A 27,256-nucleotide genomic window follows, 5' to 3' on the forward strand; every position below is an offset into this window, starting at 1 on the left:
AAACCAACAAAAAAAACACTAAAAAAAAAAAAAAAAAAGAAACACAAATAACCCCCACAAAAACCAACCTTTTGAACACCTGAAAAATATTTCCATAAGCAACATACAATCACAGTGCAAATCACAGCATCCAAAGCTCGTGGTTGTTAGACCAGACTCTTTGGAATTTTTCCTAATTCAAGTCCTCCATACTCTGTCCCTGGATGTGCTTTATTCCATCTCCTTACACACCTCTTCAGCTCTTTTTGAGGTGAATAAATAAGAAATAAAAGGAGTGATGGTGGATCAGACATGGGGCAGGAGGCAGAGCCATGCTATAGAGAAGGCTCCTGGAAGTCTGCGAGGTGGCTGTACCTGGGGTTCTGCCGTAAGCTGTTGTACACATACATGGTGAGTTCTGGGAAAACCTCCAGGAAATACTCAGCATAGTCTCCTATTTTGTTGGTGATCCTGAAAGAGAACAAAAGCAAACAGGATTTTTAAAGCCTGTCCAAGGGGAGGATGCCCTTGCAGAAAAAAAGCCATTCCAGAGAGGCTTTCTGATAACTTGGAGAGGTTTCCTAGAAAGAAATCCCAGAGCTGCAACTTTTCTACTCCTCAATCCTTTTCTCTTTTCTTTTTTTTTTTTTTTTTTTTTTTTGGCTAATGCTCCAACACCTCCACCTGTCTTTCATCTTGGGTAGATCTCTCAAGCACGTGGTGGGGATACTTGGGCTTGTCCTGGGCAAAGACAGGACTTGGTGATCCTTGAGGGTCCTCTCCAACTCAGGATATTCTCTGACTCTATGGCAGGGGCAAGGATGAGAACACTTACTTTTCATCTTTATGTTCATCCATGTTTCTCATGAGCCTCAGCAGTTGGGTGACATTATTTCTGTATTTGGTAGGTTTTGCATTCCTGGGTTTTTCCATGGCATGTAAAATATCTTTGTCAATCTGAAAGAAAGCACACAGATTATTCCCTGCCTTTCACACCCCACAAAACCCAATAGACTTCGAAGATTTGCCAGCCAATTTGAGAATGATCCAACCCCTTTTATCACCCCAGTTAGCAGAGCTCCCTTTAGTATCAACATCCTCTGACTACATGCAAAACAATTCGACTGAATTGTTATTTCCAGTTGTCTGTATTTTGTGTGGGGCTACTTTTTCCAGTTCCATTTTTAAACACTCAGAAAATCTTCTGCCTGAATGTCCAGCTCAAGCCTGATACCAACCCAAATTCAAGAGAATTACCGTTTTGGTCCACTGTGGATAAGGAAAAGCTTTCTTAGTGACATTAGGATCTTGAAAAATACTTTTTTTGTTTTGGTCATCTTTGATTTTATTCCATATACTCTTCAGGAAGTTGAACCTGCTGTGGGATGAGAAGCTTCATTAGCTGCAGTGGGATCTCCCAGTGGGATTTCCCAGCACTACAGGCAATTCCCACAGCAAAATTCCACCTCCTTTGTACTCCCAGGCCTTACCTCTGAATGCTCCAGAAATAGGGATGTTTGCTCAACCCTTCCAAGCCTCGTTCATCAGGAGAGGACAGGCTTTGTACCAGGTCCAGAGCCTCTGTGTAATCTGGGGAATTGGGAGCCAAATCCTCAATTCCAACTTGCTGGAGGGTTTTCCTACCCCCTGTTAAAATGTAGAGCACGAGCCTGCCCAGGGCCTGCAAAGAGACATCACTGCTCCCGTGCCACTGGCACCCAGCCTCCAGCCCTATGGAAGAGGACTCATATCCCCAAACCCTGCAGGGGCTCAGAAGTATAAAATACACACCTGTTGGAACCCTGGTCACTGAGAATTTTAGACTTTTATCCCATCTCATTACCCTTTCTGTGCTGAAAGGCACTGAGCCCCAAAAGAACACTGCGTTTCACCTGAAGCCATGGAGAAGGCTTCCAAAATTGAATGATAAAACTGAGATTATGGGTGTGTAGTTTGATTAAAAGTGTGTAATATCACATGGTGGAAAACTTAGAGTTTAAGGGTTTAGACTATAGTAATAAATATAAAGGAAGGTGGAGGTTTTAGGGCAGAGGCTGGTCCTTCTTCTTCACCTTCTTCTCCATGGGTTTGGGTGGTTTTGTGTAATTGTATAAAAAAGTCCATGTTGTGGGCTACAGGTGGTTGGGGTAAAAGTAAAAATAATTAAAATGGGTTGGGTCATTGGGTTAAAAGTAAAAATAATTTAGGTGTTATTTCTCAATTGTACAGTTTATCCTTAAAAGGCCTTGTAGGCCGAGAGAGACGTGGCTCCATTTTTAGTTTGTTAGAGTGAAGTGCTCTAGAACTCAGGGTTTGTGAGACTGCAATATAGATAAGAACTACTGAACATCTGAGTCCCAACAAGAAATACCATCTATATGCATTTAATCCTGACCCTGGCAAAAAGAAGTTAAGACTCAACACACCCAACACAAACCTCGAAGCTGTGTGCACCAGGACAGAGGAGATGGGCATCCAAACCAACATCCCTCTTATGCAACATCTGTCACTACACCAATTTCCCCACAAATCAAAAACATTTTCTAGCTGGAAATTCAAAAAGCCTTTCCCTAGGACCCACAGCTACAGAGCACCCAACATTTTAAGCCACAGGTTGGTCCACAGAGAACTTACCTGTAGATCTGACTTTACAAGTTCTTCTTGGCCTTCAATCGACCTTCTTCTATTACCAAAGTCCGCCAAGTAAATTTTGCCACCTAAATCTGGGGAAATAAGAGAAATTGTTAGCAAATAAAGGTGGCAAACTTCATATGGTCCATTGCTGACTTCTGGATGGCCCCTTCTTTAAAACACAGTTCTCTGGAGGCACCTGTGATGGGTTGGTCTGCCTGCAGAGCCCTGGAGCGGTGGGCAGAGCTAATGGGATGTGTAAGCTTGTTCTCTCTGTGAACCTATCTGTACTTATTTAAAGAGCAGATCTGTCACAGACATATTTTATGAAAAATCCTCTCATTAGGATCTTTTCTCCTGAGAAGCTGAGAGGCCTCGGAAACAAAATGTAAACAATGGTTATCTGCTGCTGTGGAATACAACAGATGGATCTGTGATTGGTCTCATGTGGTTGTTTTTAATTCATGGCAAATCACAGTCCAGCTGGCTCAGACTCTGGTCAGTCACAAGATTTTATTATCATTCCATTCCTTTCCTTTCAAGCCTTCTGATGAAATCCTTTCTTCTATCCTTTTAGTATATTTTAATATAATATACATCATAAAATAATAAATCAGCCTTCTGAAACATGGAGTCAAGATTCTCCTCTCTTCCCTCGTCCTGGGACCCCTGTGAACAGCACCACAGAGATCTAAAGCCATCCCATTCAGCACAAAGACATCTCTACTTTTACAGACAGCTGTGAGGCACCTTCTTCTCTAAACTTCAGGGAGAGCAAAATGAAAACGTAAAGAAAGCAAAATGAAAGTATAAGGAAATCAAAACGTAACCTATTACGAAGTTCCCGGGTTGTAGATCCTGGTGAGCAAACCCAAGGGAGTGTAGCTCTCTCAGTGCCTGGAAGATGGTCTTCAGAGCAGCTTTGTAATCCTTCTGGCCCTCAGGGTCCTGCAGGTGCTCCTGGAGGTTTTTCTCCCAGAGTGGGAAGCACAAGTACATGCAGCCTTTTTCCTTCTCAGACTGGAAGAGCTTCAGTAGACGTTCGCTGTGAGAACATTTTTCAAGAAACTCTTTCTCTCTGTCGCCCTCTGCACTGCGAGTTATTTGCACTGCCACCTCTGTCCCCCCATGGAGCCCGAGGTAGATGCCATCCTGAATTTTCTGCTGGATGTATGGAAATGTCTTCAGTTTGCCAATCATGGGGCGATACATTTGATCGAGGCTTTTCAGCTGATCCCTCCAGCGTTTGCTGTGTGGCTCCCATGCTCTGGGGGTTTCTGGAACAAACCTGACCTTGTGCTCACGAAGAAGATTTTCCATGCTGGGAGAACGATTCCTCCTGGCAACTGCAATCAGGTTCCCACGATCCGTCCTCGCTCCCTTTTCACACAACAACTTTGCTATTCTGCGATCATCTTTCTCCACAGCCACCATCAGGGCTGTGTTGCCTTCCTCATCTGCATCATCAATATCTATCTCATCCTTCTCCAGCAAAGCTGTCACCAGCTCCGGGCTCTCCATTTCAACAGCCAGGATGAGGGCAGTTTTCCCACATTCATCTTTGCTCTTCACATCCACACCGTGCTCCAGCAGGAAATGAACTATGGGCACAGGTGACACGTGCTTTCTTTTGCCTGAACCCTCCTTTAGGGCATGGATCAGGGCATTCCTGTCTCTGTTGTCACGGATGTTCACGTCAGCCCCCATCTCCTGGACCAGGATTTTCACAGCTGAGAAGTGGCGCTCCCTGCAAGCGTCCATCAGCGCTGTGGCCCCTCCTTTGTGCAGCTTGGCTTTCTCCTGGCTGGGCTCCCTCCTCAAATTCACCTTTGCCCCTCTGCTGTAGAGGAACCTCAAGGCTTCCTCCCTCCCGTACCACGCAGCCTCCATGAAGGCTGTGAAGCCGTTGATGTCCTGCTCGTGGATATCTGAGCCATGCTCCAGGAGGAGCTCCAGGACCTCCACGTTCCCTGCAATCCCTGCCTCAGTAAAGGCAGTGCCCCCATTGTCCTTCCTGGCATGCACAGAGGCTCCCCTGGCCAGCAGAAGCCGGACCAGCTCCTCCTCATCGATCCTCACTGCGGTCTGCAGGGGTGTCCAGCCACTGCCCACCTTGGAATTCACATCTGCCCCTCGCTCCAGCAGCTCCAGCACAGCTGCTTTGTTCTTGCTGTACACAGCATCATTTAGCTCTGAGTTAAGGACTTCTGCTGTCTTCGTTCTGGGAAGGGTGGAGGTCTCCTGGTTGTGAGCTGGGGGCTCCATGGTAGTCAGTGGGAGGGCTCTGGGTTCACCACCAGAACCCAGGGCTCCACAGAAGGATGGAGAGGTGCAGTGCTCAGAGGGAGGGCTCTGGGTTCACCACCTGAAGGATGGGAGAGGTGTGATGGTCACAGGGTGGGCTCTGGGTTCACCACCAGAAGGAGGGAGAGGTGTGATGGTCACAGGGTGGGCTCTGGGTTCACCACCAGAAGGAGGGAGAGGTGTGATGGTCACAGGGAGGGCTCTGGGCTCACCACCAGAAGGAGGGAGAGGTGCAGTGCTCTCTGAAGGATCTGAAGGATGCAGTGCATCTCCTGAAGGATGGGAGAGGTGCAGTGCTCAGTGCTTTCTGAGTGGGGCATGTGCCAGGCGAGGCCCGTCAAACACATTGGGGGCGCTTTTGAAGGCTCTGTGGTCTTCACCTGATTAATGAACAGAAAATATTGTTTCATTAGCCTGTGAATGCTCACCATTTACACTCCATATGTCCTGTGAGAGGGGCAGCTGAGGACAGCAGTGCCAGTGCCAGCTGGGAGAGCCAAGGCCTGGAGAGAAGCACAGCTTTAGCACTCATGGACCCCTTGTTTCCTTGCCTGGCCCCAGCCCCTCAGGTGATGGTGTGTGAGTGGCTGGGGAGAATCATTGAAATTGTAAACAAATATGTTCCACCAAAGTCTTTGTACCTAAATTTAATTTGGATTTTTGCCATTTAACCAGTGCTTTCCCTCCCACTTTTCCATTAGTACCATCTCCATGGAGCTGCTACAATGCCAATAGAAGGGAAAGACCCAAATCCTCTAGAGATGTTGTCTAGAAGAGGCATAATTATTGTTTTCTCATGCCTTTATAGCCTCCTACTCCTTCAGCAATACTCACATGCTGCCACACACATGGATTATACCCCTGCTTCTCCTCTAATCCTGATTTGTTTGGCTTTTTGAATTTTCCTGTATTCAAGAGAACTGGCATGCCTTTCACCAACCCATTTCAAATCCAGCCCCTCCTGCACACATTTTCCTATGATTTCAGAGAGGGGAGAACATCAGTATAAGAATTTCCAGTTAGAGATTTTCTGACTTGGAGAATTTGCTGTGCTGACTACATTTCCCCCCCTCTTTTTAATTTGAGGAGAGTATTTTATGAGAGAATAAAACCCATTAATCAAGGTCAGGATGGTTTTCACTGAGCTTAAGCACAAGGTGTTCTTGAAAGTGCAGCTCTCTTTAACTTGGTTCCTGTTTATACAGGTAGAAGCTGATGAGGATTTAACTCAGGGGAAAGCACATTCCCTCCAGCCCCTCTCCCACAGGTGTCCCTGCTGCTTTTGCTGTAAATATCACCTCAGACTCATCCCAGGTTACCTGATAAGCCATCAGTGGTAGGTGGAGATGGACATTCCCCTTCAGTTTTGGATGGCAGCCACACACAGTCCTGACTGCCCCTGATCCAACACCTGCAGTGAGACAGAAATCCTTAATCCCTCCTGCCTCTACAGGCCAAGAGGAGACCTCTCCTGACAGGAAGCCTCTCCTAAGCTTTTCACCATGTTAGGAGATTGATCAGGAAGGACTTAATTTGCCTTTATCTATCTGATATCTAGAAAAAGTGGGGCTCCAATACCCATTTTCTGATCAGCACTTTAAGGAGTTACTGCCTGACAAGCATGAAATGGAAATAAATTACCTAAGCAAATCAGGAAAGGGACAGAGAAGTCTTAAGGTATAAAAGCAAAGTATAAATTTACATGAATTTACCCTCAGGAAAGCCAAAGATTGGGTTGCGGATGGTTTATTTCCCTGCTCAACAGGAAATAAATAAACTGTGTTTGTTTCTTGAATTTCAAGAATTTCAAGAAATAATCACAGTATTTCATTGATTTTAATGCATTTCATTTCCTTGTATTAATTTCTATACCTTTTGCCACACATTAAAAAAACCAAAAAAGTTACTTTCCTGGCCAGCAAAGCAGCACAGCATCCTCTGGTCACAGTGGGGCTCAAGTTCCTCACCCCTGTCAGGACAGCAGAACCCTGCGGAGGAGGAAGAGAGGGGCTGAGCACCTTCCTCCTCCTCCTCCTCCTCCGAGCAGCAGAGTCACAAGACCTGCACTCCAGGAAATGTTTAAATATTTCTATCCCCGCCCCACTGACTTTTGACCATGCCTGGGTGTCCCCATGTATCACCCAGCCCTGCCCACAATGACACAGCCACCAAGGTGTTCCCAGATATGTGCTGGCCCAGCCAGGAGGATGCTGGGGTTCTGGGGGAGGCGCATGCAGGAAAGTAACTTTTTTTTTTTTTTTAGGTTAATATATGTTAAATATAGTTTTAGGTTATAACATAAGGTTAAAATAGAAACTGTGATATGTAAGATATTTTTTTAAAGAAAGGACTCACACTAAGATAGCAGCCACAGGACACCTGAATTTTTCAGAGAAAGAGAATTTATTGCTCCATTATCAGAAATGAACTTCTTCCCGCCTCACTCAGCCCTGAAGACACCGTCAGAATTCAGAGGAAGAAGCTGACACTGACCAGACAGAATCCTGTGTTTGAATGGAATTTATGCATCATGGATGAGGTGTATGAATATGCAACAGGCTGTTGCTTTTAAGGGTTAATCCTCTGTTAAGGTGGGTCCTTTTTTGGGCTTATTTTGCCCAGAAAGAGGTACCCGGACTGTCCATAACTCTTTCTTTCTATTGTCTCATATTGTCCTAATCCAAATTGTCCAAATTGTTATTACTCTAATTATATTGCTATTTTTATAACCATTTTATAATTCTTAAACTTTTAAAATTTTAGAAAAAAGTGATTGGCGTTTTTCACACTCACCTTTTTGGCAAGTCCATCCACGTGAGGGGACTGAATGCTGCTAAATTCCACCCAGCTAAATTCCACATCTGCTGAGCTGCAGATGTGTGGGTTCCTCCCTGGCATCACCCTGGCACCCTGCCCCTGGTAGGCAGCTCTGTGTAAACACCCAGCCTGCTCCTCCAGGCCCTCCTTATCTGCCTGGAAAGCCTGTGCAGGAAACACACAGGAGGAGCCCAGGCTCTGGGCATGTCCCACCCAGTTTCCTTTGTGGTTCTACCAGATGTGGGTTTCTCTGTGTCTTGGTTGAAGGCACTTGAGATAGTATTTCATGTTTGGACTCAAGTGTTTATTATTTCTTACCAGTAAAACAGTCTCACTACTGTGAGTTCAGCAGCTTTTCATTAGAAGGCACAAAATGGCCAACAATCTCTTGTTACAAGGTCTTTTAAGACTAAACTATCCCATTAAGAACTGACACCTGGATTATTTCCCTTTTAACCCAATAACTGATCCCAAAGAGCCCCTGATGTGGACTTTTCTGCCCAATTACAAAATGCCACCCAAACCCATGGAGAGGAATGAAGAAGAAGCATGAAGAAGAAAGCCAGAACAACACCCTGTGCCCTCCATCTTGCTTCCATCCACAGCACACTGAAAATCCCAAACCCTGAATTTCTCACCCAGTGACACACCTGCACTGCTCTCTATAATCTATTTCACACTTTTGTGGATTCCAGTCTATCTTGAAATCTAGGAAACTTTCTCCATGAATGAGGGTCACAGTCAGTGCTGCCCTGGGTGTCAGGGCACCCCAGAGCAGACAGAGAAATATTCCCTGTGGTGCCCTGGGTTCCCACATCCTTCACTGCCCTGTGAGGTGAGATGAGCTCAGCAGAGCCTGTGCAGCTCCCCAGGCACCTCCACTGCACTGTGCCAGCAGCAGGACGCAGCTCGCATCTGAAATGGGGCTGGAATTGTATCCATCAAATCATCCCTGACTTTCCCTGGGGCCTGGGCACATGCACAAACTGGGAATCTGCATTTGCACATGGAGACATGGCCTGATACAGGCACAAGGGCAGGGAAAAGCCCTGAAAAGGGGTGGGTTGGATGCAGGGTGGATTTTGTTTGGCTGGGGAAGAGCTTTTAGAGTAGATAACTCTAAAATTTGGCATTTCTGCCATTTGAATTTTGCAAAGCTCGGCCAAGGTAATATTTTTTTAAAGGCAAATAGATAATTATAAGGTCTTTGGCTTGTTGTAGTCAGCAATCTCGTTTTGGCTCTCATTATAATTTGAGTTATCATCTCTATAATTGTAAAAACTGTTTTTGGAGACTGCCATTGTGCAGAGCCCAGTGGAAAGAGGGAATGATGTGTGGGACTAAAAGAGAGGTCCCATCTCTGGGTGCAGCCCTGTGTGTGTTTTCTGTGGATATCCCACTCCCTTGCTCACATCTCCACGCCAGCTCTCACCAAACTCTGCCTCTGCAGGAGTCCCATCCCTGTACCTCAATGGGCATCCTGCTTCCCACAGCAACCACAGGCTCTGGGAACATCCCACGGTCTCTGCATGGAATTCTGCAGAGTTTGTGCTGCCACAGGAGGCCTTGACACAGCCCCAGAGGGACAGAGACTGTGAAAGCTCAGGGGCAATCTCCAGTCTGTCCCACGCCTCTCTGCATCTCATTTTTAATTCACAGCAAGAATCTCTCCCAGTTTGACCAGGGCTGTGGCTGCAGCTGCTGGTGTTCAAATACCCATTTGCAGGCTGCAAAACAGATAAACAACCAGAGCAAGGGCACATCTCAGCTTCAAAGCCAGTAAAGACATCAAAAAAAAAGCCAAAATGCATAAAAAATAAGCCAGTATAATAACATCACATCACCCACCCACCCAAGTGCAAGAGCCTTCTTCAGCTTGCTGGTTTAATTAAAGTCATTTATTATCTTATAGTGGCAAGATGAAAATCCCTAGGATGGTAGGAATCCAAACCTGGTGGTGGGAATGAGGTGTTTGCAACCAGCAGGGCTGTGGCAGGAGTGTCCTGTGCCTGCATCCAGGGAAGAAAGGTTTGCTGCCAGTGGTTTCCTGATCCAAATTGTTTTTCACAGAGCCATAAATTTGAGCTCTGAGTCCTTGCAACAGGCAGTTTCCAGGGAATGAAAGGCTCTCCGAGGAGTAACAGAGCTCCTCTCCACCATCACCATTCTGTAGTCTCTGGGTTATGGAGTTCCTGCTGTATTTGTACATCTGCAGAGCCATTATTTGGCCCCACACACCCAGGGACTCAGGAGATGAGCTGCTGAGACACAGACAGCAGGGAAATCAAGGGCACGGCTAGCTAAGCAAATCTCCCTTCTCCTCCATTCTGATGGACTCACACCCATTTTTGCATCCCTTCCCCTGAGAGGACATCTCCCGAGAATCCTTGTCCTCCCAGCAGCCACAAATAGACACAGAGCAAAATGTGGCAACAAAAACTGCCTGCCAAGGGCAAAATAATTTTTTAAAGGAGCTATGAATAGTAGGATGAGGGGGTTTTTTCCTTCATGTTCCCTTCACGTGCTTTCCTATTATATTTCCAAGTGGGAATATCCCAGGGTTTATGTGCTTGGTCATGCTCATGTGACTCTCAGTGCTGGAACACAACCCTGGAAAATAATCCACAGAAGGATGGCAGGTGATCCTATCCATGGAGGAGCATCAGCCACTTCTCACAGAAGCATTGAGGTCTGGAAAGACCTCCAAGGGCATTGAGTCCAACCATCATCCATCACTGCCAAGTCCAGCACTGAACCATATCCCCCATATCTATGCCTTTTCTGGAGCATTTTTACCATTTTTAAACTTCATTTTTTAGTTTTTTGGACTGCTGCTCAGTCTTCATTGCCACCAAAAAAGAAATTTTTGCCAGCAGGGAAGGAGAGGTGAGGGCAACAATGAGGCAGTCAGGGACCTCACCAAGCAGGTTTGCTCCATTTTCATTCTCATGAGAAGGATGAGACAATACAGGCGTTGTAATTCACACCATCACAATCAGAAGCCAATTATTTCTTAATTACAATACACTATAAGCGTTTCTTGGCCTATCAGCTTTAGGGTCTCCGAGGAGTAATATATTAGAGTAATATATTATTATATTAGAGCATTATATATATATATATATATTAATATATATAATTATATATTAATATGTATAATTAATGTATTCGTATATAATAATATATAAATATATATAATTTATATTTTTATATATAAATAATATATATTATTTTATACTAATATATAATAATATATATAATATATAATAATTTTATCCCCCTTGAGGCTTTTATAATAAATATATATAATATATAACATATAACATAAAATATACAATATACAATATATAATATAATAATATATTAGCACTCTAATTATATTGCTATTTTTACCATGCTGTAAATGCCTTAAAGCCAATCACCTAAAATTACCCTTTGTAAGTCCTACTACAATGCATCTTTCATTGCTCTATTTCTCCAAAGTATCCAGTCTTATTTACAAAACCATCCTTTAAAACTTGTTTCTAGTTCCATTTCTCTCTTAACAACGTCTGTGCTATTCCCTGGCATTTCTAAATCAGCATTTTTTTATCTCAAGGTTTGCATTCAGATGCACACTATGTGAGCATTCTCTCAATTTTCTACAAATCTACATTGGCTGCAGACCCCAGCACTGCCCTTGGCACCCCAGCAGCAGCAGAAAACTTGAAAATCACCCCTCATTCCTCCTCAGCTCCCGAGGCAGCCCAAGGGCACAAATCCTTGAGTGCAGCTGGAGTGGATTGGCAGCCTTGGCATTCAGCTGCCTGCCCAGGGCAGGGGGAGCACATCACTCATCAGCTGTGAGTGCTGGCACCTCGTTCAGGCAAAGGCCTTGCAGAGGGAGCTGCAGAGGATGGCATCCAGCTGCTCCCTCCCTGCTGCCTGCCCCGGGGCTGGCAGAGCTCTGCAGGACACGGGAGAGGCGTTTGGCGTGTTTGGAATGGCTCAGTGCATCCCCTCTGCTGCTGAGCTCCCTCCAAAAACATACCCAGATAACATCTTACAGCAGGCCTCTCTTTAAAATGAGAAGTAAATCATGAATTTACACACATGCAGCTGAGCTCCCTCCAAAAACATACCCAGATAACATTTTAAAGTCTCCCTTCACAGCCTTTCTTTAAAAAGGGAAGTTAAACATGGATGTACATGCATGCAGCTCAACTGCCTCCAAAAACATATCCAGATAACATTTTATAGCCTTCCTTCACGGCCCTTCTTTAAAATGAGAAATAAATAATGAATTTACACACATGCAGCTGAGCTTCCTTAAAAAAACATATCCAGGTAACATTTTAGAGCATTCCTTCATGGCCTTTCTCTATAAAGAGAAGTAAATCATGGATGTACACACATGTAGCTGAGCTCCCTCCAAAACCATATCCAAAAAACATTTTACAGTGTTCCTTCACAGCCTTTCTTTATAAAGAGAAAAAAATCACAGATGTACACACATGCAGCCTGCTGTCACACGTGTGTATCCATGGAAAATGAAAAGCTCAGAATTCCTACACTGAAATATCTGCACAGCCACCAGCCTAAACCCTTGTCCTAGTGCACTCCTGCGTCCCCATCCATGCCCTAAGAGCACCCCAAAGCTGCCTGGTCCCTCTGGAGCAGGAATCCTCTGGCTGCATGAGCCCTTGAGCTGCTGCTGGGAATGCTCCAGCTCCCAGGGAACGGGGAAACAGCCTTTTTTTTTTTTTTCAATTTCTTTTTTCCACCAAATAAATCCACCCTCCCCATCCTGGCTCATGGAAAGCTGGCCCAGGAGCAAGTTCACATTCACAGCCTGGGGCAGGGCAGTGCCAGCCCCATGGTGGAGCTCAAATCCCCTCAGCTGCTTCCAAATTTTCTCCCTGGGAAACTTCAGCCTGGCTTTTTTTGAGTGACCACAGCTGCATGAGGGAAGCTTTGGCTCCTCTGTCTCAAATGTGGTTTTGTGGGTTGGGATTTTTTTTTTTATCCCCCCATGAGGCTTTAAGGTTTTGTTGTATGACCACTGGGTTTTGGCAGCAGGCACAGCTGGAGGCAAGGCTGGCTTTTAGTGACTAGGTTTTCTCTTTGGGAAGCATCTCAGAGGAAACTGGGCTGCAAATGGGATTGTGCAGAATCAGCTGTGAGGTCTGAGAGCTGCCGAGGCTGAGGCTCAGCTTTGGCCATACATGATGCAGCAAAAATGGACACAGCCTCACATATCCTTCTAAAAAAACCTCAAAAAGGTTTTAATTCTGTATTTTTATCGCTTCTTTTTTAAATTTAAATTTAAATTTTCTTGTTTAATAATTTATTTTTAATTAAATATTTTTTATTTTTATTTTTAAATAATTTATTTTTTAATTTATTTTCTTATTTTCTTGGTTTTATTTTTAAATAATATAACTTTAAAATTATTTTCTTATTTTATTATTTTTATTTATATATAATTTCTTTTTAATTAATTTTATTGACTTTTAAATGGAGAATCGGTTTTAAATTAACTTCAAGGTGTGCAAGACAAAGTATTCATATTTTTCATTCAGAGGCTGCAGTTAAAAAAAAAAAGGCCACAACAACATTATTTTTTGATTCTGGCTGCTTCTAGTCTGCTTTACTGCTCTCTTTCCTGACAAGTAATTTAAATATTTCCTGGCTACTTTCCAGCTCATTTCTTCCCTTTGACACGGACAAAGATCAGACAGAGATGCAAACTGCTATAATCCTAAATCACCTGGCTTGTAAGGCCATGCTTAATTTAAAAGGAAAAGAGAAGTGAGGGGAAGCTGCTTTCCTCTGGATGGGTGGGGATGGGGCAGAGTCCATGTCTTTTACAGTGCCTGCTGATCCTGCATGGCTGTCACAGGGCTCAGGAGCTTCTGCTGCGTTTGACTGGCAGGGGGTGGCTTGTGCTTGTGAAAATTATTACTGGCTTTTTGCAAATATTCAAATGAATATTATATGTGTTGTGTTAGAAAGCGATGCTGTATTAATTCTCTTAAGTAGTGTGTTAAATATAGTTTTAGGGTATAACATAAGGTTAAAATAGAAACTGTGCTATGTAAGATTTTTTTAAAGAAAGGACTTGCAGTGAGAGAGCAGCCACAGGACACCTGAATCTGTCAGAGAAAGGGAATTTATTGCTCCACTATCAGAAATTAACTTCTTCCTGCCTCCTCAGCCTGAAGACAGCGTCAGGATTCAGAGGAAGAAGCTGACACTGACCAAACAGAATCCTGTGTTTGAATGGAATTTATGCATCATGTATGAGGTGTATGAATATGCAACAGGCTGTTGCTTTTAAGGGTTAATCCTCTGTTAATGTGGGCCCTTTTTTGGGCTTATTTTGCCCAGAAAAAGGTACCCGGACTGTCCGTAACTCTTTCTTTCTGTTGTCTCATATTGTCCTAATCCAAATTGTCCGAATTATTATTACTCTAATTATATTGCTATTTTTACAACCATTTTATTACTATTAAACATCTAAAATTTTAAAAACAAGTGATTGGCATTTTCCACATGCTCCTAGTGACACCTTGGAACATGCACATTCTGAGTTATTCCCTGGGATTCCAGCTCCTCCTCACCAGCCCTCTCACACTCTGCTGACGCAGGCCAGTTAATTTTGGCTTCCAGAACATGCAATAAATAGAAAGAAGGCAACTGAAATAAAACCATATTTTTGCTGGGTTTTTATTCCAAGCACTTCTTCGAGCTGCACTGGGCTGCTCCTCTCCAGTCCTGGGTGCTTCCATGGAAAGCTCTTTCCATGCAAACTTCCCCTCCTCTCCCAGAGCATTTGAGGGGACTGCTCAGACCTCACTCTGCACAAGAATAAGATTTTTTTTAACCCCTCTGATACCAGAGAGTTCCCCCCTTGTCAATGGATTCAATCATCAGGTGTGTTACTGACAAAAATCAAGTATTTTTTATGTCAGTGACCCAAAAGGAGGGTTTTTTCCCAGCATCCTCTCAATTTTATGACATTTGTGTTTTTACTAATACTGAGCAGATATTGGGAACTGCAGTCCTGTAAAGGGCTCAGAAATGATGAGCAATATAAGCAGCACTGAATACCCTGGCAGTTCATATATTCAAAGCTTCACTTCTGCTTTCATGCTTTCTATGAATCACTCAGGTTTCTTTGATAAACCAAATACCACAAAGCTTTATGCCTCAAAAGTCTTCCCCCCCTCCTCTTCTGCCCCTGACACTGTCACTTTTAAAGTGACTGGAAATGCCCCCTGAGTCACCCAACACAAGCAGCTTTGCAAAGCAGCCAGAATTAGAATGTAAAATTTAATTGAAAGTCCACAACCAGAAAAATAAAGACCCGGCCCATGTTGTCAGAATATTTTGCTGTTTACATTTTATTTCATTTTATTTTATTTTGTAATGACAACGTTACGTCGGCAATGAGAACAGACCATTGTGCATCGCTCGCTTCAGTTACACAGCAAAGGTGGTTCCAGTTGTAAAAATAAATAATAAATAAGAAAGCAGCTGATATCTCCCTGTAAACACAGCCAGGACAACAGCCAGAGGCTCAGAGATGGGACCAGGATGGGGGTGGTGGAAGAGGACTCAGAGTAACATCCCCAAACTGGTCTTTGGTCCCTTGCTCTGTTCAAGCAGCTGTGAAAAGCCCAAAGGATGCTGTGCTGAGACAGGAGGGCAAAAGAGAGTTCCCTTGGCAAGGAGTGAGTACCAGTGGGATAAGGATCTCCAGGTTTGGTCTTTGGGGATAAACAGAGCCCTGGAAAGCAGCTCTCAGCAGGGAGCAGTGCTGCTGGCACATTCCCCAGGACCCAGCACAGGCTCCACATCACCCACCATTGCTGCCAAGTGGGACCCTCACCTCTCCAGAACTCCAAAATTCTTGCTGAGAGGGACTTTCTGAAGAGCTGCCCCCAGGTCTGGGCTGGTGATGTGTCCTGCCACCCCTGAGTCACTGAATTCACAGGATGGTTTCGCTCACTCCATGGGTTTCTGGTAAAGTGCTGTGGCTGCAGACTGGTTTCACCATCCAAGGGAACACCAAGCCCAGTTATAAACCCAGGCAAAGCCCTGGTTTTTCTCTCCCATGTGTGAAAATCAAGTTTCCCATAGAGATGCTCACCAAAGTGCCTGTTTGACCTCTCTGTTCCCTGCCTGGGACAAGCTGCTGAGATGCCGTCCACACCTTTAAGGGGAGAGAGGGAACAGCATGGCCTGCAAAGCATCCTTGCACTGCCATCCAAACTCTCTAGCAGCTCTCCCTGCTGCTACTGGTGTACCTTGCTGCAAATTTGTGCTACAAATCTGTCTGGTCCTCTCAAATTATTATACAGAAAAGGTGGGAGGCATGCTAAGTGCTACAACAGCTAAAATAATTTAATTTACAAGCTCCTCAGAGCAAGGTATACACATGTGTGCTTTCAGCAGTGCTGCTCTAATAAATATAGCTATAATAATAATAACAATAACGATGAAATAAATAACAATAACAGGGATAAAACGTCACGCACGTGACTTAAGATTAGGTGCAATCTGAAGGTCGTGGAGCTCAAGCGAGGGACGAAAACTGCACTGGAAGGAGGTGGAAACTTCGATGCAGAGCATGCATAGGACACAGCTGGAGGATCTTGGGGTTAGGAGAAGGCAGGCTCAGGATTCCTCCAGTGGAAATTGCCACAAAGTCTCAGGGTTTTTATCCTGGCCATTCCCTGCGAGCAGGAGTGGCAGGTCCTGTGCTGCTTGTGGTGGTCAGAGAGCAGGTGGGAGCTCTTGGGTTGTGGGTGCTCAGGGGATTCCCATCTCTGAATGAGCTGAGCTTGAGCTAGGCTCGCAGCTCAAACCCCATTTCTTTCCATGCCTGCAGTGGCAAAGGTCTCCAGCTGAGCTGTGAGGGCTCCCACCCCCAGGGAGGGAGGAATGTGGCCTGGCAGCTCCTGAAGCACTCAGGGTGCTGGGGATCTTGGGGTCAGGAGAAGGCAGGCTCAGGATCGCTCCAGCTGAAATTGCCATGTAGTCGCAGGGTTTTTATCCTGGCCATTCCCTATGAGCAGGGAGTGGCAGGTCCTGTGCTGCTTGCGCCGGTCAGAGAGCAGGTGGGAGCTCTTGGGTTGTGGGTGCTCAGGGGAATCCCCTCTCTGAATGAGCTGAGGTGCACTCACAGCTCAAACCCCATTTCTTTCCATGTTTGCAGTGGCAAAGGTCTCCAGCTGTGAGGGCTCCCACCCCCAGGGAGGGAGGAATGCCATGTCCAGCGGCTCCTGAAGCGCTCAGGGTGCTGGGGATCCTGCTAAAACCCCACAGCTTCAGCCGGACCCCCGCCACACAGGCCTCAGCCCTCACAATCCGTGTCCCACCCTGTTCCTGGCCCCCTGGCTCGTTCCCTGGCTCAGGTCAGGTGTGTGAGCGCTTGCTGGTGCCGCGGCTGGCGGCCTGCCTGCTCATGTCCTGGTAGGAGGCAGATTTCAGGAAGCGGGGGTAGGAGTCCTTCTCCATCAGCGTGCGCGTCTTGGCCTGCGCCTCGTTGAAGCAGGCCGAGGTGGCCCCCGAGAGGTTCTTGCGGGTGATCTCCCTGGTTTCGTGGTCAATGTTCACCTGCAAGGCAGCAGCGCCCATAAACATTAGCTCCTCTTATATGTGAGGACAAAACCTGGTTTTAATTGGTCTTCAGATGTAGATGAAGATGGTCACAAACCTTTCTATCCCTTCACTAATGTGGCTTTAGGGTTTTTGGGGTCTCCCCAAGCCTGGCTGCCATGGGTGTCCCAGACAGTGAAGTCCAGCTAAGCTCAACCTGTCCAGGCCCCTCAGGCAGGCTCCAGGGCCACTGGCAACTTTAGCAAGCTCAGCTCTTAAGTGAGATTGTAACTGTCATATTTACTGAAAAAAATCCCTCCGCTAGGATTTCTTCTCCTGGGAAGCTAAAAAGCCTCAGAAAACAATGAAAACAATAATTATCTGATTGCTTTAGAATGTGGTCTGGAGATTGTTTACCAAGAGGTGAATGTTTGATTGGTTCCATGTGAATTGCTTTTAATTAATGACCAATCTCAGCACGCCGTGTCGGAAGCTCTGAGGAGTCAGTCACGAGCTTTCATTATCATTCTTATTAAGCCTTCTGATGTCTCTTTTCTCTTTCTTTAGTATAATTTTAGTATAGCATTTTTAATATGATATAATATCACAAAGTAATAAATCAGCCTTCTGAGAACATGGAGTCAAATTCTCATCTCTCACTGTATCCTGGGGTGAAACACAAACATCCCAAACACCCCATGAGATCAGCTCTCTAGTGATTCTTGGCTCAATTGTGATTTTCAGCTCTTTGCTTGCTAAGTGCCTTTGGCAGATGCAGGGAGAGAGAGGAGAAGGCTGTATGAGGTTCCACAGAGATGTCTTTATTGGCAGCTTCTGCCAAGGGTCTCAGTGACACCTCTTAAACCGGGCAGAAATAGGGGTTTTTATAGGATATAGGGGTTTTGGGAATCACTCCAATAGTAAGGGTCAAGGTGAAAGTGACCTATCATCTTGCAGAGAGATAACAAGGGTCCAAAGGTGAAAGAGGGGCTTCTTTTGGTGCAGTAATCATGACTAGGCATTTCTTAACTTAGACAACTGACTGCCAAGGAGGCCTTGTAGGCCCTGTGCCTGCTACACTTCACAGTTAGACTCAATTTCTGTTCCAGCATTATGTGATGGACCACACAATGTTAGATGATGAACAAGAGCACACCTTCCCACTGACCCAACAGCACTTTCATAAAACCCACCAGGATATTTTATTCCTTTCCCACCCTATTTCATGGGACAGAAAATGATCTCACCTCTCTGGGTGCCTCATTTTGGACAAACTCCTCGAAGATTCTGTTGGCTTTGGAGGCCAGCTTGGTTTTTGAGCGGGTCTTTTTGAAGTCCTCGCACGCCAGCCAGAAGTCAAGGTTCTCCTCGCTGAACTCAGTCTTCAGGAAGGTGTGGAATGCATTTACCCCACCTATGGAGGGGAGAGAAGAACAGTTAATGGGAAAGGAGGTGGAGGGAAGAGGACCAGCAGCAGACACTGCCTGGGGAGCGTTGCCCTGGGAGCTCAAACCGTGACATCCACAGATTTCCTTTCCTTCCGGGCAAATTCCACCCTCTGAGACACCGCTAATTGGCCTCTGGACTCCAATAAAATCCTTTCCCACAGACAAGTAATCCTCTGGTTTTATTTATCTGACCTTTCTGTAATGAGGCTTCAGAGTATTTTCTTTACAGCTTCGGGAAAGAGCTAATTCTACCTAAGGAGAAGCGCGCTGACGCATCGGAACGCTGCAGGAGCCTTGGTTCTGATTTCTCAGCCCAGATCTGGGGGGAATGAGATGCTGAGGATGGGAGAGTAATTGCAGCAAGGATTTCAAAGCTGTGCTGGGAGGGTGGATTAAGTTACAAAGCTTAGAGATGCTCATTAGCCATCACAGCACGTGAGGGAGATGGAAAAAAATACAGTTGGCCCCAGATTTTGGCTGTGGAAGGACTTTGTCTGGCTGGGGAAGATCTTTTAAGGTGGACAGCTACTTTTGGATTAAAATTTGGTGCTTCTGCCATTTGAATTTTGCAAAGCTCAATCAAGGTAATCGGTTTTTAAAGGTAAATCGATAATTACAAAGTCTTGGCTTGTTATAGTCAAGCAATCTCATTTTGGCTCTCATAATTTGAGTTATTCTCTCTAACTATTGTAAAATTGTAAAAACAATTATAAAAAATTGTAAAAAACTGTTTTTGGAGACTGCCATTGTGCAGAGCCCAGTGTAAGGAGGGGATGATTGTGGGAATCCATGAAATCAGAGGGTTTTGGAAAGCTGCAAAAGGCAGACTAGAAAAAAAATACAATTGGCCCCAGACTAGTGCTATGGAAGGACTTTGGCTTGGGAAGAGCTTTTAAGGTAGACAACCACTTTTTTCTACCTTAAAAGGATTAAAATTTGGCTGGGGAAGAGCTTTTAAGGTAGACAGCTACTTTTGGACTAAAATTCGGCACTTCTGCCATTTGAATTTTGCAAAGCTCAATCAAGGTAATTGGTTTTTAAAGGTAAAGAGATAATTACAAGGTCTTGGCTTGTTATAGTCAAACAATCTCGTTTTGGCTCTCATTATAATTTGAGTTATCAAATCTGTAATTGTAAAAACTTTTGGAGTTTTTGGAGACTGCCATTGTGCAGAGCCCAGTGTAAGGAGAGGATGATGTGTGGGACTAAAAAAGAGGTCCCATCTCTGGGTCTGGAGGAGCTGCCTGCACAGGGAGGGGGAGACAGCATCTCACAGGAGCCCTGTGCATCACAGACACACAGCTAATACCAGAGTAGGAAAAGGGCAAGGTTATCTACTCAAACAGCCGAATTCCTGCTCCCTGTGGAAGAGCCATCCCCGGAGGCACAGGACAGACAGACAGAGGGCAGCAATGCAGTTGTCTGAACAAGCCTGAGGGGATGTGGCTGCGCAGCTGTTTCCACCAGCCACCCAGAGCAGACACTGCCTTCTCCCCAGTGTGGGGAAAGGGGTGCTTTGGGAATACCATGACGTTCCCCTGGTGGGCTGCTCCTCAGGGGATGCCCGTGACAGTGCTCCTGTCCCAGGGCAGCAGTGAGACAACACTTCTGCCCCCCAAACACACCCAGCCAGGAGGAAAGGGTAGGCAACGAGCCCTGTGCCTCAGATCTGGGCAGGAAAGAGACCTCTTTCTAAACCCTCAAACACCTCATTTGAGGAGGAGGCAAAATTGCATCCTACACTGACTCCAGTCATACAGCTCACTGTGAGTACATTTGTCCTACACGCTCTCACCCAGAGAAGAAAACAAGATGCTACTCACTTTTGCTCTTGAGGAGCTGGTCAAAGGACTCCCTCCATTCCAGCACCTCTTGGGAGGAGTTTCTGGAAAAGACAAAAAGGATGTGAGGCTCTCTGTCCAGCGGTGAGGGACGGGAGCACTTCAGCTGGGAGACAGCAGCATTCAGGAGGAAACCAAAGCTAGGGACCAACATCCATTACCTGTGGGCTCTCTTTCCTCTCTCCTCCCTTTCTTTCACCTTCCCTGATGGCTCACCCGACCTCATCTCCATGCTGTTGGCCAGGAGGTTCTCTAGGGGCTGCTCAGAAAAGCCCTTTTCTGCTGACACGAGTCCAGCAGGTTCTTTAGGAGATTCCCAGAGGAGCCCTTTTCTGCTGGCCCAACAGAGTCTCCTCTGCAGGAAAACCCCCTGCCCTCAGCACTGATATTCAGTGTTCTGTGTTTAATGCTGCCTGCATTCCCCGGGGATCCCAGCGCTGGTGTGAGGCACCAGGAAGGGCAGGAGCCCTGCGGGATCCCTGCCTCTCACCCGGGCCCTGCTCTCTGTGCCTAATGCCACAGCATCCGTTCCCTGCCGGGTTTTATAGCCGCTGGAGCAGGGGAGTGATCCGCCTTCCCGGCCCGCCTGGGTGGGACTACACGGAGGGGGAGCTGTGCTCTGTGCTCTGCGCTGCAGATGGGCAGGAGCATCCCTCGGGAATGGCACAGAGCTGTGCTTGGCTTACCTGCGCCTGGAGCCCAGCTGCAGCTTGCTGGAGCTCCCACTCCTGTGTCCCAGCTCGGGTTTGTGAAGCAGGATGCCCAAGCGGCTCTTCAGATCCTTGGCTCTGGAAAGGAGGGAAGGGTGAGATGGGATCTCTGGACCATCAGTCTGCTGCCCCCACCCCTGCAGGGGTTGCACCCCTGCTTCGCCCCCGGCTTCAGCCACTTCTTGGCTCTCTGGTGTGTGAAATAAACGCTCCCCCCTTGCTTTTCCTACTCCCTGGCAACCGCGCATTAAGCCTGGGGGAGCGTTTTCTCCTGCTCGCTTCCCAGGCAGGGACACATGGAATATAAAGCCCGGTCTTTCCTCTGGGGCAGGTAAAAGCTGCTGGAGCACCCCGAGCTCCCGGAGCTATCCTGGTTCCTCTCCCCACCCCACTCTGCCAGCATCACTCCGCTGCTCCTAAATCGCTGGAAAAACACAGCGATGTCCTTCCTCTCGGCACAGCGGGAGCATCCCACTGCTGCCTGCCAGCTGCTGCTCCCCTGCTCTGATTTTGGGGTGCCCCTGGGCTCCCAGGAGCCTGTCAGCAGGCCGTAGGCAGGCCAGAGCCATCCACCTACCCCATGGCTTTGGGAGGCAGCACTGATACTCCCGTGCCCGAGGCTGGGATGCTCCCGTGCCAGAGGCTGGGATGCTCCTGTGCCAGAGGCTGGGATGCTCCCGTAACAGAGGCTGGGATGCTCCTGTGCCAGAGGCTGGGATGCTCCCGTACCAGAGGCTGGGATGCTTCTGTACCAGAGGCTGGGATGCTCCCGTAACAGAGGCTGGGATGCTCCTGCCTGTCCCCGCGGCGAAAGCACGGAGGAGGCACCTCCCTGCCGGGAGGTGTCGGCGGCAGCAGCAGGGCAGGAGAAGCGGTTCCTGCCTGTCCCCAGGGTGGCCCCGAGGCAGCGGCTCCTGTCTGTCCCCAGGGTGGCCCCGAGGTGCTGTGGCCCAGCTGCTATTTGCGTGCCCGCGGCTCACTCGGGCGTCCCCAGGCGCCCATACAAAAAAATCAGGGTTTAAATGTCAAGCCGGCAGCGTGGGGGCTTGGCAGGAGGAGCAACATGTCACTGAACAGTGCGGCGGTGTTGACAAAAATACTCCTGCTGCTGTCAGCTCGGAGCAAGTTGGCAGAGCCCTGGTGTGTTTGTACAGCCCTGGCCATCCTCCTCTCTCTCTCCCTGCGCTGGTTTCACCTCCGTGTTCCCCTCTGGGGGAGCAGAAGGGATTCAGCCGCAAGGAATCACTTGGTGCGTCCCGGTTTCTACCCTACCATCACATCGGCGGCTGCAGAGGCTGGTCCAGGTGCGACCCCTCTGCCTCCCAAAGCGCCTTACCTTTCCAGGCAAGTGATGGGCAGCGCGGCTAAGCCCCGGCACATGCTGAGAGCTGGGCACCCAGGCATCCAGCAACTCATCGGCTCCTCCCGGGGGCTGCAGCAGGGGGATGCGGGCACCACCTGCCCCGCGGTCCCGGGCTGGCGGCTGCGGCAGCGGAGCGGAGCCGCGCTTTATATGGGCCGGGAGAGGGGAGGGGGACCCAGCATCACCGCAGCCTCCAGCCAACCAAAAGCTGCTCAGGCAGCGCCCCTGAAGAGGAGAGCTTAGGTAAGTTTGTGTGTGCTGCTAAGGGAGGCGGGAGTGGGAGGCGGGAGTGGGAGGAACAGGAAAAAACAGGCTCGTTTTCCAGCGACGTGTGGAGCCTGCTGATGAAGCGCCGGCGGGTGGGAGAGCAGGGACAGGACAGACGCTGCAGCCCTCGCAGAGAGCCGTCAGCTCCATCCTGCTGCTCCACCCCGCTGCCCCAGGGCTTCCAGAGCTGTGCCCCAGTGGTTAAAGCACGGGGTGGCAGCCCCCAGCAGGGTCAGGAGGGTTTGGGCTTCGAGGGGGAGGCAGATGGAGCAGAAGGGTTTAATGTTTCCACTTCTCTTTAATGGCTCTGCCAGTTCACAGCTGGAATGTATATATATATATAATATATAATATATAATATATAATATATAATATATAATATATAATATATAATATATAATATATAATATATAATATATAATATATAATATATTATATATTATATATTATATATTATATATTACATATTATATATTATATATCATATATTACATATTATATATCATATATTACATATTATATATCATATATTATATATTATATATCATATATTATATATTATATATTATATATTATATATTATATATTATATATCATATATTATATATTATATATTATATCTCATATATTATATATTATATATTATATCTCATATATTATATATTATATATCATATATTATATATTATATATCATATATATAATATATAATATATAATACATTATATATCATATATCATATATCATATATCATATATATTATATATTATATATCATATATTATATATCATATATCATATATTATATATTATATATTATATCTCATATATTATATATTATATATTATATATTATATATTATATATTATATATTATATATCATATATTATATATTATATATTATATATCATATATTATATATTATATATTATATATCATATATTATATATTATATATTATATATCATATATCATATATTATATATTATATATTATATATTATATATTATATATCATATATTATATATTATATATCATATATATAATATATAATATATAATACATTATATATCATATATCATATATCATATATATTATATATTATATATTATATATCATATATTATATATTATATATTATATATTATATATTATATATTATATATTATATATCATATATTATATATTATATATTATATATCATATATTATATATTATATATTATATATCATATATCATATATTATATATTATATATCATATATCATATATTATATATTATATCTCATATATTATATATTATATATCATATATTATATATTATATATCATATATATAATATATAATATATAATACATTATATATCATATATCATATATCATATATATTATATATCATATATTATATATCATATATTATATATCATATATCATATATTATATATTATATATTATATATTATATATTATATATTATATATTATATATTATATATTATATATTATATATTATATATTATATATTATATATTATATATTATATATCATATATTATATATTATATATTATATATCATATATTATATATTATATATTATATATCATATATTATATATTATATATTATATATCATATATCATATATTATATATTATATATTATATATTATATATTATATATCATATATTATATATTATATATCATATATATAATATATAATATATAATACATTATATATCATATATCATATATCATATATATTATATATTATATATTATATATCATATATTATATATTATATATCATATATTATATATTATATATTATATATCATATATCATATATTATATATTATATATCATATATCATATATTATATATTATATATCATATATCATATATTATATATTATATATCATATATCATATATTATATATTATATATTATATATATAATATATAATATATAATACATTATATATCATATATCATATATCATATATCATATATATTATATATTATATATTATATATTATATATTATATATTATATATTATATATCATATATCATATATTATATATTATATATTATATATTATATATCATATATCATATATTATATATTATATATCATATATATAATATATAATATATAATACATTATATATCATATATCATATATCATATATATTATATATTACATATTATATATCATATATTATATATCATATATCATATATCATATATTATATATTATATATTATATATTATATATTATATATTATATATTATATATTATATATTATATATTATATATTATATATTATATATTATATATTATATATCATATATTATATATTATATATCATATATTATATATTATATATTATATATCATATATTATATATTATATATTATATATCATATATTATATATTATATATTATATATTATATATTATATATCATATATTATATATCATATATCATATATTATATATCATATATTATATATTATATATTATATATTATATATTATATATTATATATCATATATCATATATCATATATCATATATTATATATTATATATTATATATTATATATTATATATTATATATTATATATTATATATTATATATCATATATTATATATTATATATCATATATTATATATTATATATTATATATCATATATTATATATTATATATTATATATCATATATTATATATTATATATTATATATTATATATTATATATCATATATTATATATCATATATCATATATTATATATCATATATTATATATTATATATTATATATTATATATTATATATTATATATTATATATCATATATTATATATCATATATTATATATTATATATTATATATTATATATTATATATTATATATCATATATTATATATCATATATTATATATTATATATCATATATATAATATATAATATATAATACATTATATATTATATATTATATATCATATATTATATATTATATATTATATATTATATATTATATATTATATATCATATATTGTATATTATATATCATATATATAATATATAATATATAATACATTATATATCATATATCATATATATTATATATTATATATTACATATTATATATTATATATTATATATCATATATTATATATTATATATTATATCTCATATATTATATATTATATATTATATATTATATATTATATATTATATATTATATATTATATATTATATATTATATATTATATATCATATATTATATATCATATATTATATATCATATATTATATATTATATATCATATATATAATATATAATATATAATACATTATATATTATATATTATATATTATATATCATATATTATATATTATATATTATATATTATATATTATATATAATACATTATATATTATATATTATATATCATATATTATATATTATATATTATATATTATATATTATATATCATATATTATATATTATATATCATATATATAATATATAATATATAATACATTATATATCATATATATTATATATTATATATTATATATTATATATTATATATTATATATTATATATTATATATTATATATTATATATTATATATTATATATCATATATTATATATTATATATTATATATCATATATTATATATTATATATTATATATCATATATTATATATTATATATTATATATCATATATCATATATTATATATTATATATTATATATTATATATTATATATCATATATTATATATCATATATATAATATATAATATATAATACATTATATATCATATATCATATATCATATATATTATATATTATATATCATATATTATATATTATATATTATATATTATATATTATATATCATATATTATATATTATATATTATATATCATATATTATATATTATATATTATATATTATATATTATATATTATATATTATATATCATATATTATATATTATATATTATATATTATATATTATATATCATATATTATATATTATATATCATATATATAATATATAATATATAATACATTATATATCATATATCATATATATTATATATTATATATTATATATTATATATCATATATCATATATCATATATTATATATTTTATATCATATATTATATATTATATATTATATATTATATATTATATATTATATATTATATATTATATATTATATATTATATATTATATATCATATATTATATATTATATATTATATATCATATATTATATATCATATATTATATATCATATATTATAT

At 40.9% G+C, this 27,256-nt stretch overlaps 2 protein-coding genes across 2 annotated transcripts; both read right to left on the reverse strand.

The window, feature by feature from the left end:
* Positions 1 to 314: 314 nt before the first annotated feature.
* On the reverse strand, positions 315 to 4,979 carry RNASEL (ribonuclease L). Its single transcript, XM_063165136.1, has 6 exons — positions 3,441 to 4,979; positions 2,614 to 2,702; positions 1,470 to 1,660; positions 1,237 to 1,357; positions 815 to 936; positions 315 to 450 (listed from the first exon to the last, which is right to left on the reverse strand). Exons 1-6 carry the CDS (start codon positions 4,873 to 4,875, stop codon positions 315 to 317), a joined length of 2,094 nt encoding a protein of 697 aa, XP_063021206.1. The 5' UTR covers positions 4,876 to 4,979.
* A 10,119-nt stretch (positions 4,980 to 15,098) lies between these two features.
* Positions 15,099 to 22,811, reverse strand: RGS16 (regulator of G protein signaling 16). The gene is made up of 5 exons (XM_063165207.1): positions 22,652 to 22,811; positions 21,292 to 21,393; positions 20,588 to 20,649; positions 18,564 to 18,730; positions 15,099 to 17,334 (listed from the first exon to the last, which is right to left on the reverse strand). Exons 1-5 carry the CDS (start codon positions 22,729 to 22,731, stop codon positions 17,134 to 17,136), a joined length of 612 nt encoding a protein of 203 aa, XP_063021277.1. The 5' UTR covers positions 22,732 to 22,811; the 3' UTR covers positions 15,099 to 17,133.
* Positions 22,812 to 27,256: the final 4,445 nt, after the last annotated feature.

The sequence above is a fragment of the Melospiza melodia genome, chromosome 11 (genome assembly GCF_035770615.1).
Source record: "Melospiza melodia melodia isolate bMelMel2 chromosome 11, bMelMel2.pri, whole genome shotgun sequence".
Classification (NCBI taxonomy): Eukaryota; Metazoa; Chordata; class Aves; order Passeriformes; family Passerellidae; genus Melospiza; species Melospiza melodia.

Bases quoted from the DNA above. Each gene is read 5' to 3' on its own strand.
- RNASEL (XM_063165136.1), bottom strand. From the start codon at position 4,875: ATGGAGCCCCCAGCTCACAACCAGGAGACCTCCACCCTTCCCAGAACG. The intron at 1,358-1,469 runs GTAAGGCCTGGG...CTCATCCCACAG, and splicing joins TATTTCTGGAGCATTCAGAG to CAGGTTCAACTTCCTGAAGA. The intron at 451-814 runs GTAAGTGTTCTC...GTTCTCTTTCAG, and splicing joins GATGAACATAAAGATGAAAA to GATCACCAACAAAATAGGAG.
- RGS16 (XM_063165207.1), bottom strand. From the start codon at position 22,731: ATGAGTTGCTGGATGCCTGGGTGCCCAGCTCTCAGCATGTGCCGGGGC. The intron at 18,731-20,587 runs GTGAGTAGCATC...TCCCCTCCATAG, and splicing joins CCAGCTCCTCAAGAGCAAAA to GTGGGGTAAATGCATTCCAC. The intron at 17,335-18,563 runs GTGAGATCATTT...GCTGCCTTGCAG, and splicing joins AAAATGAGGCACCCAGAGAG to GTGAACATTGACCACGAAAC.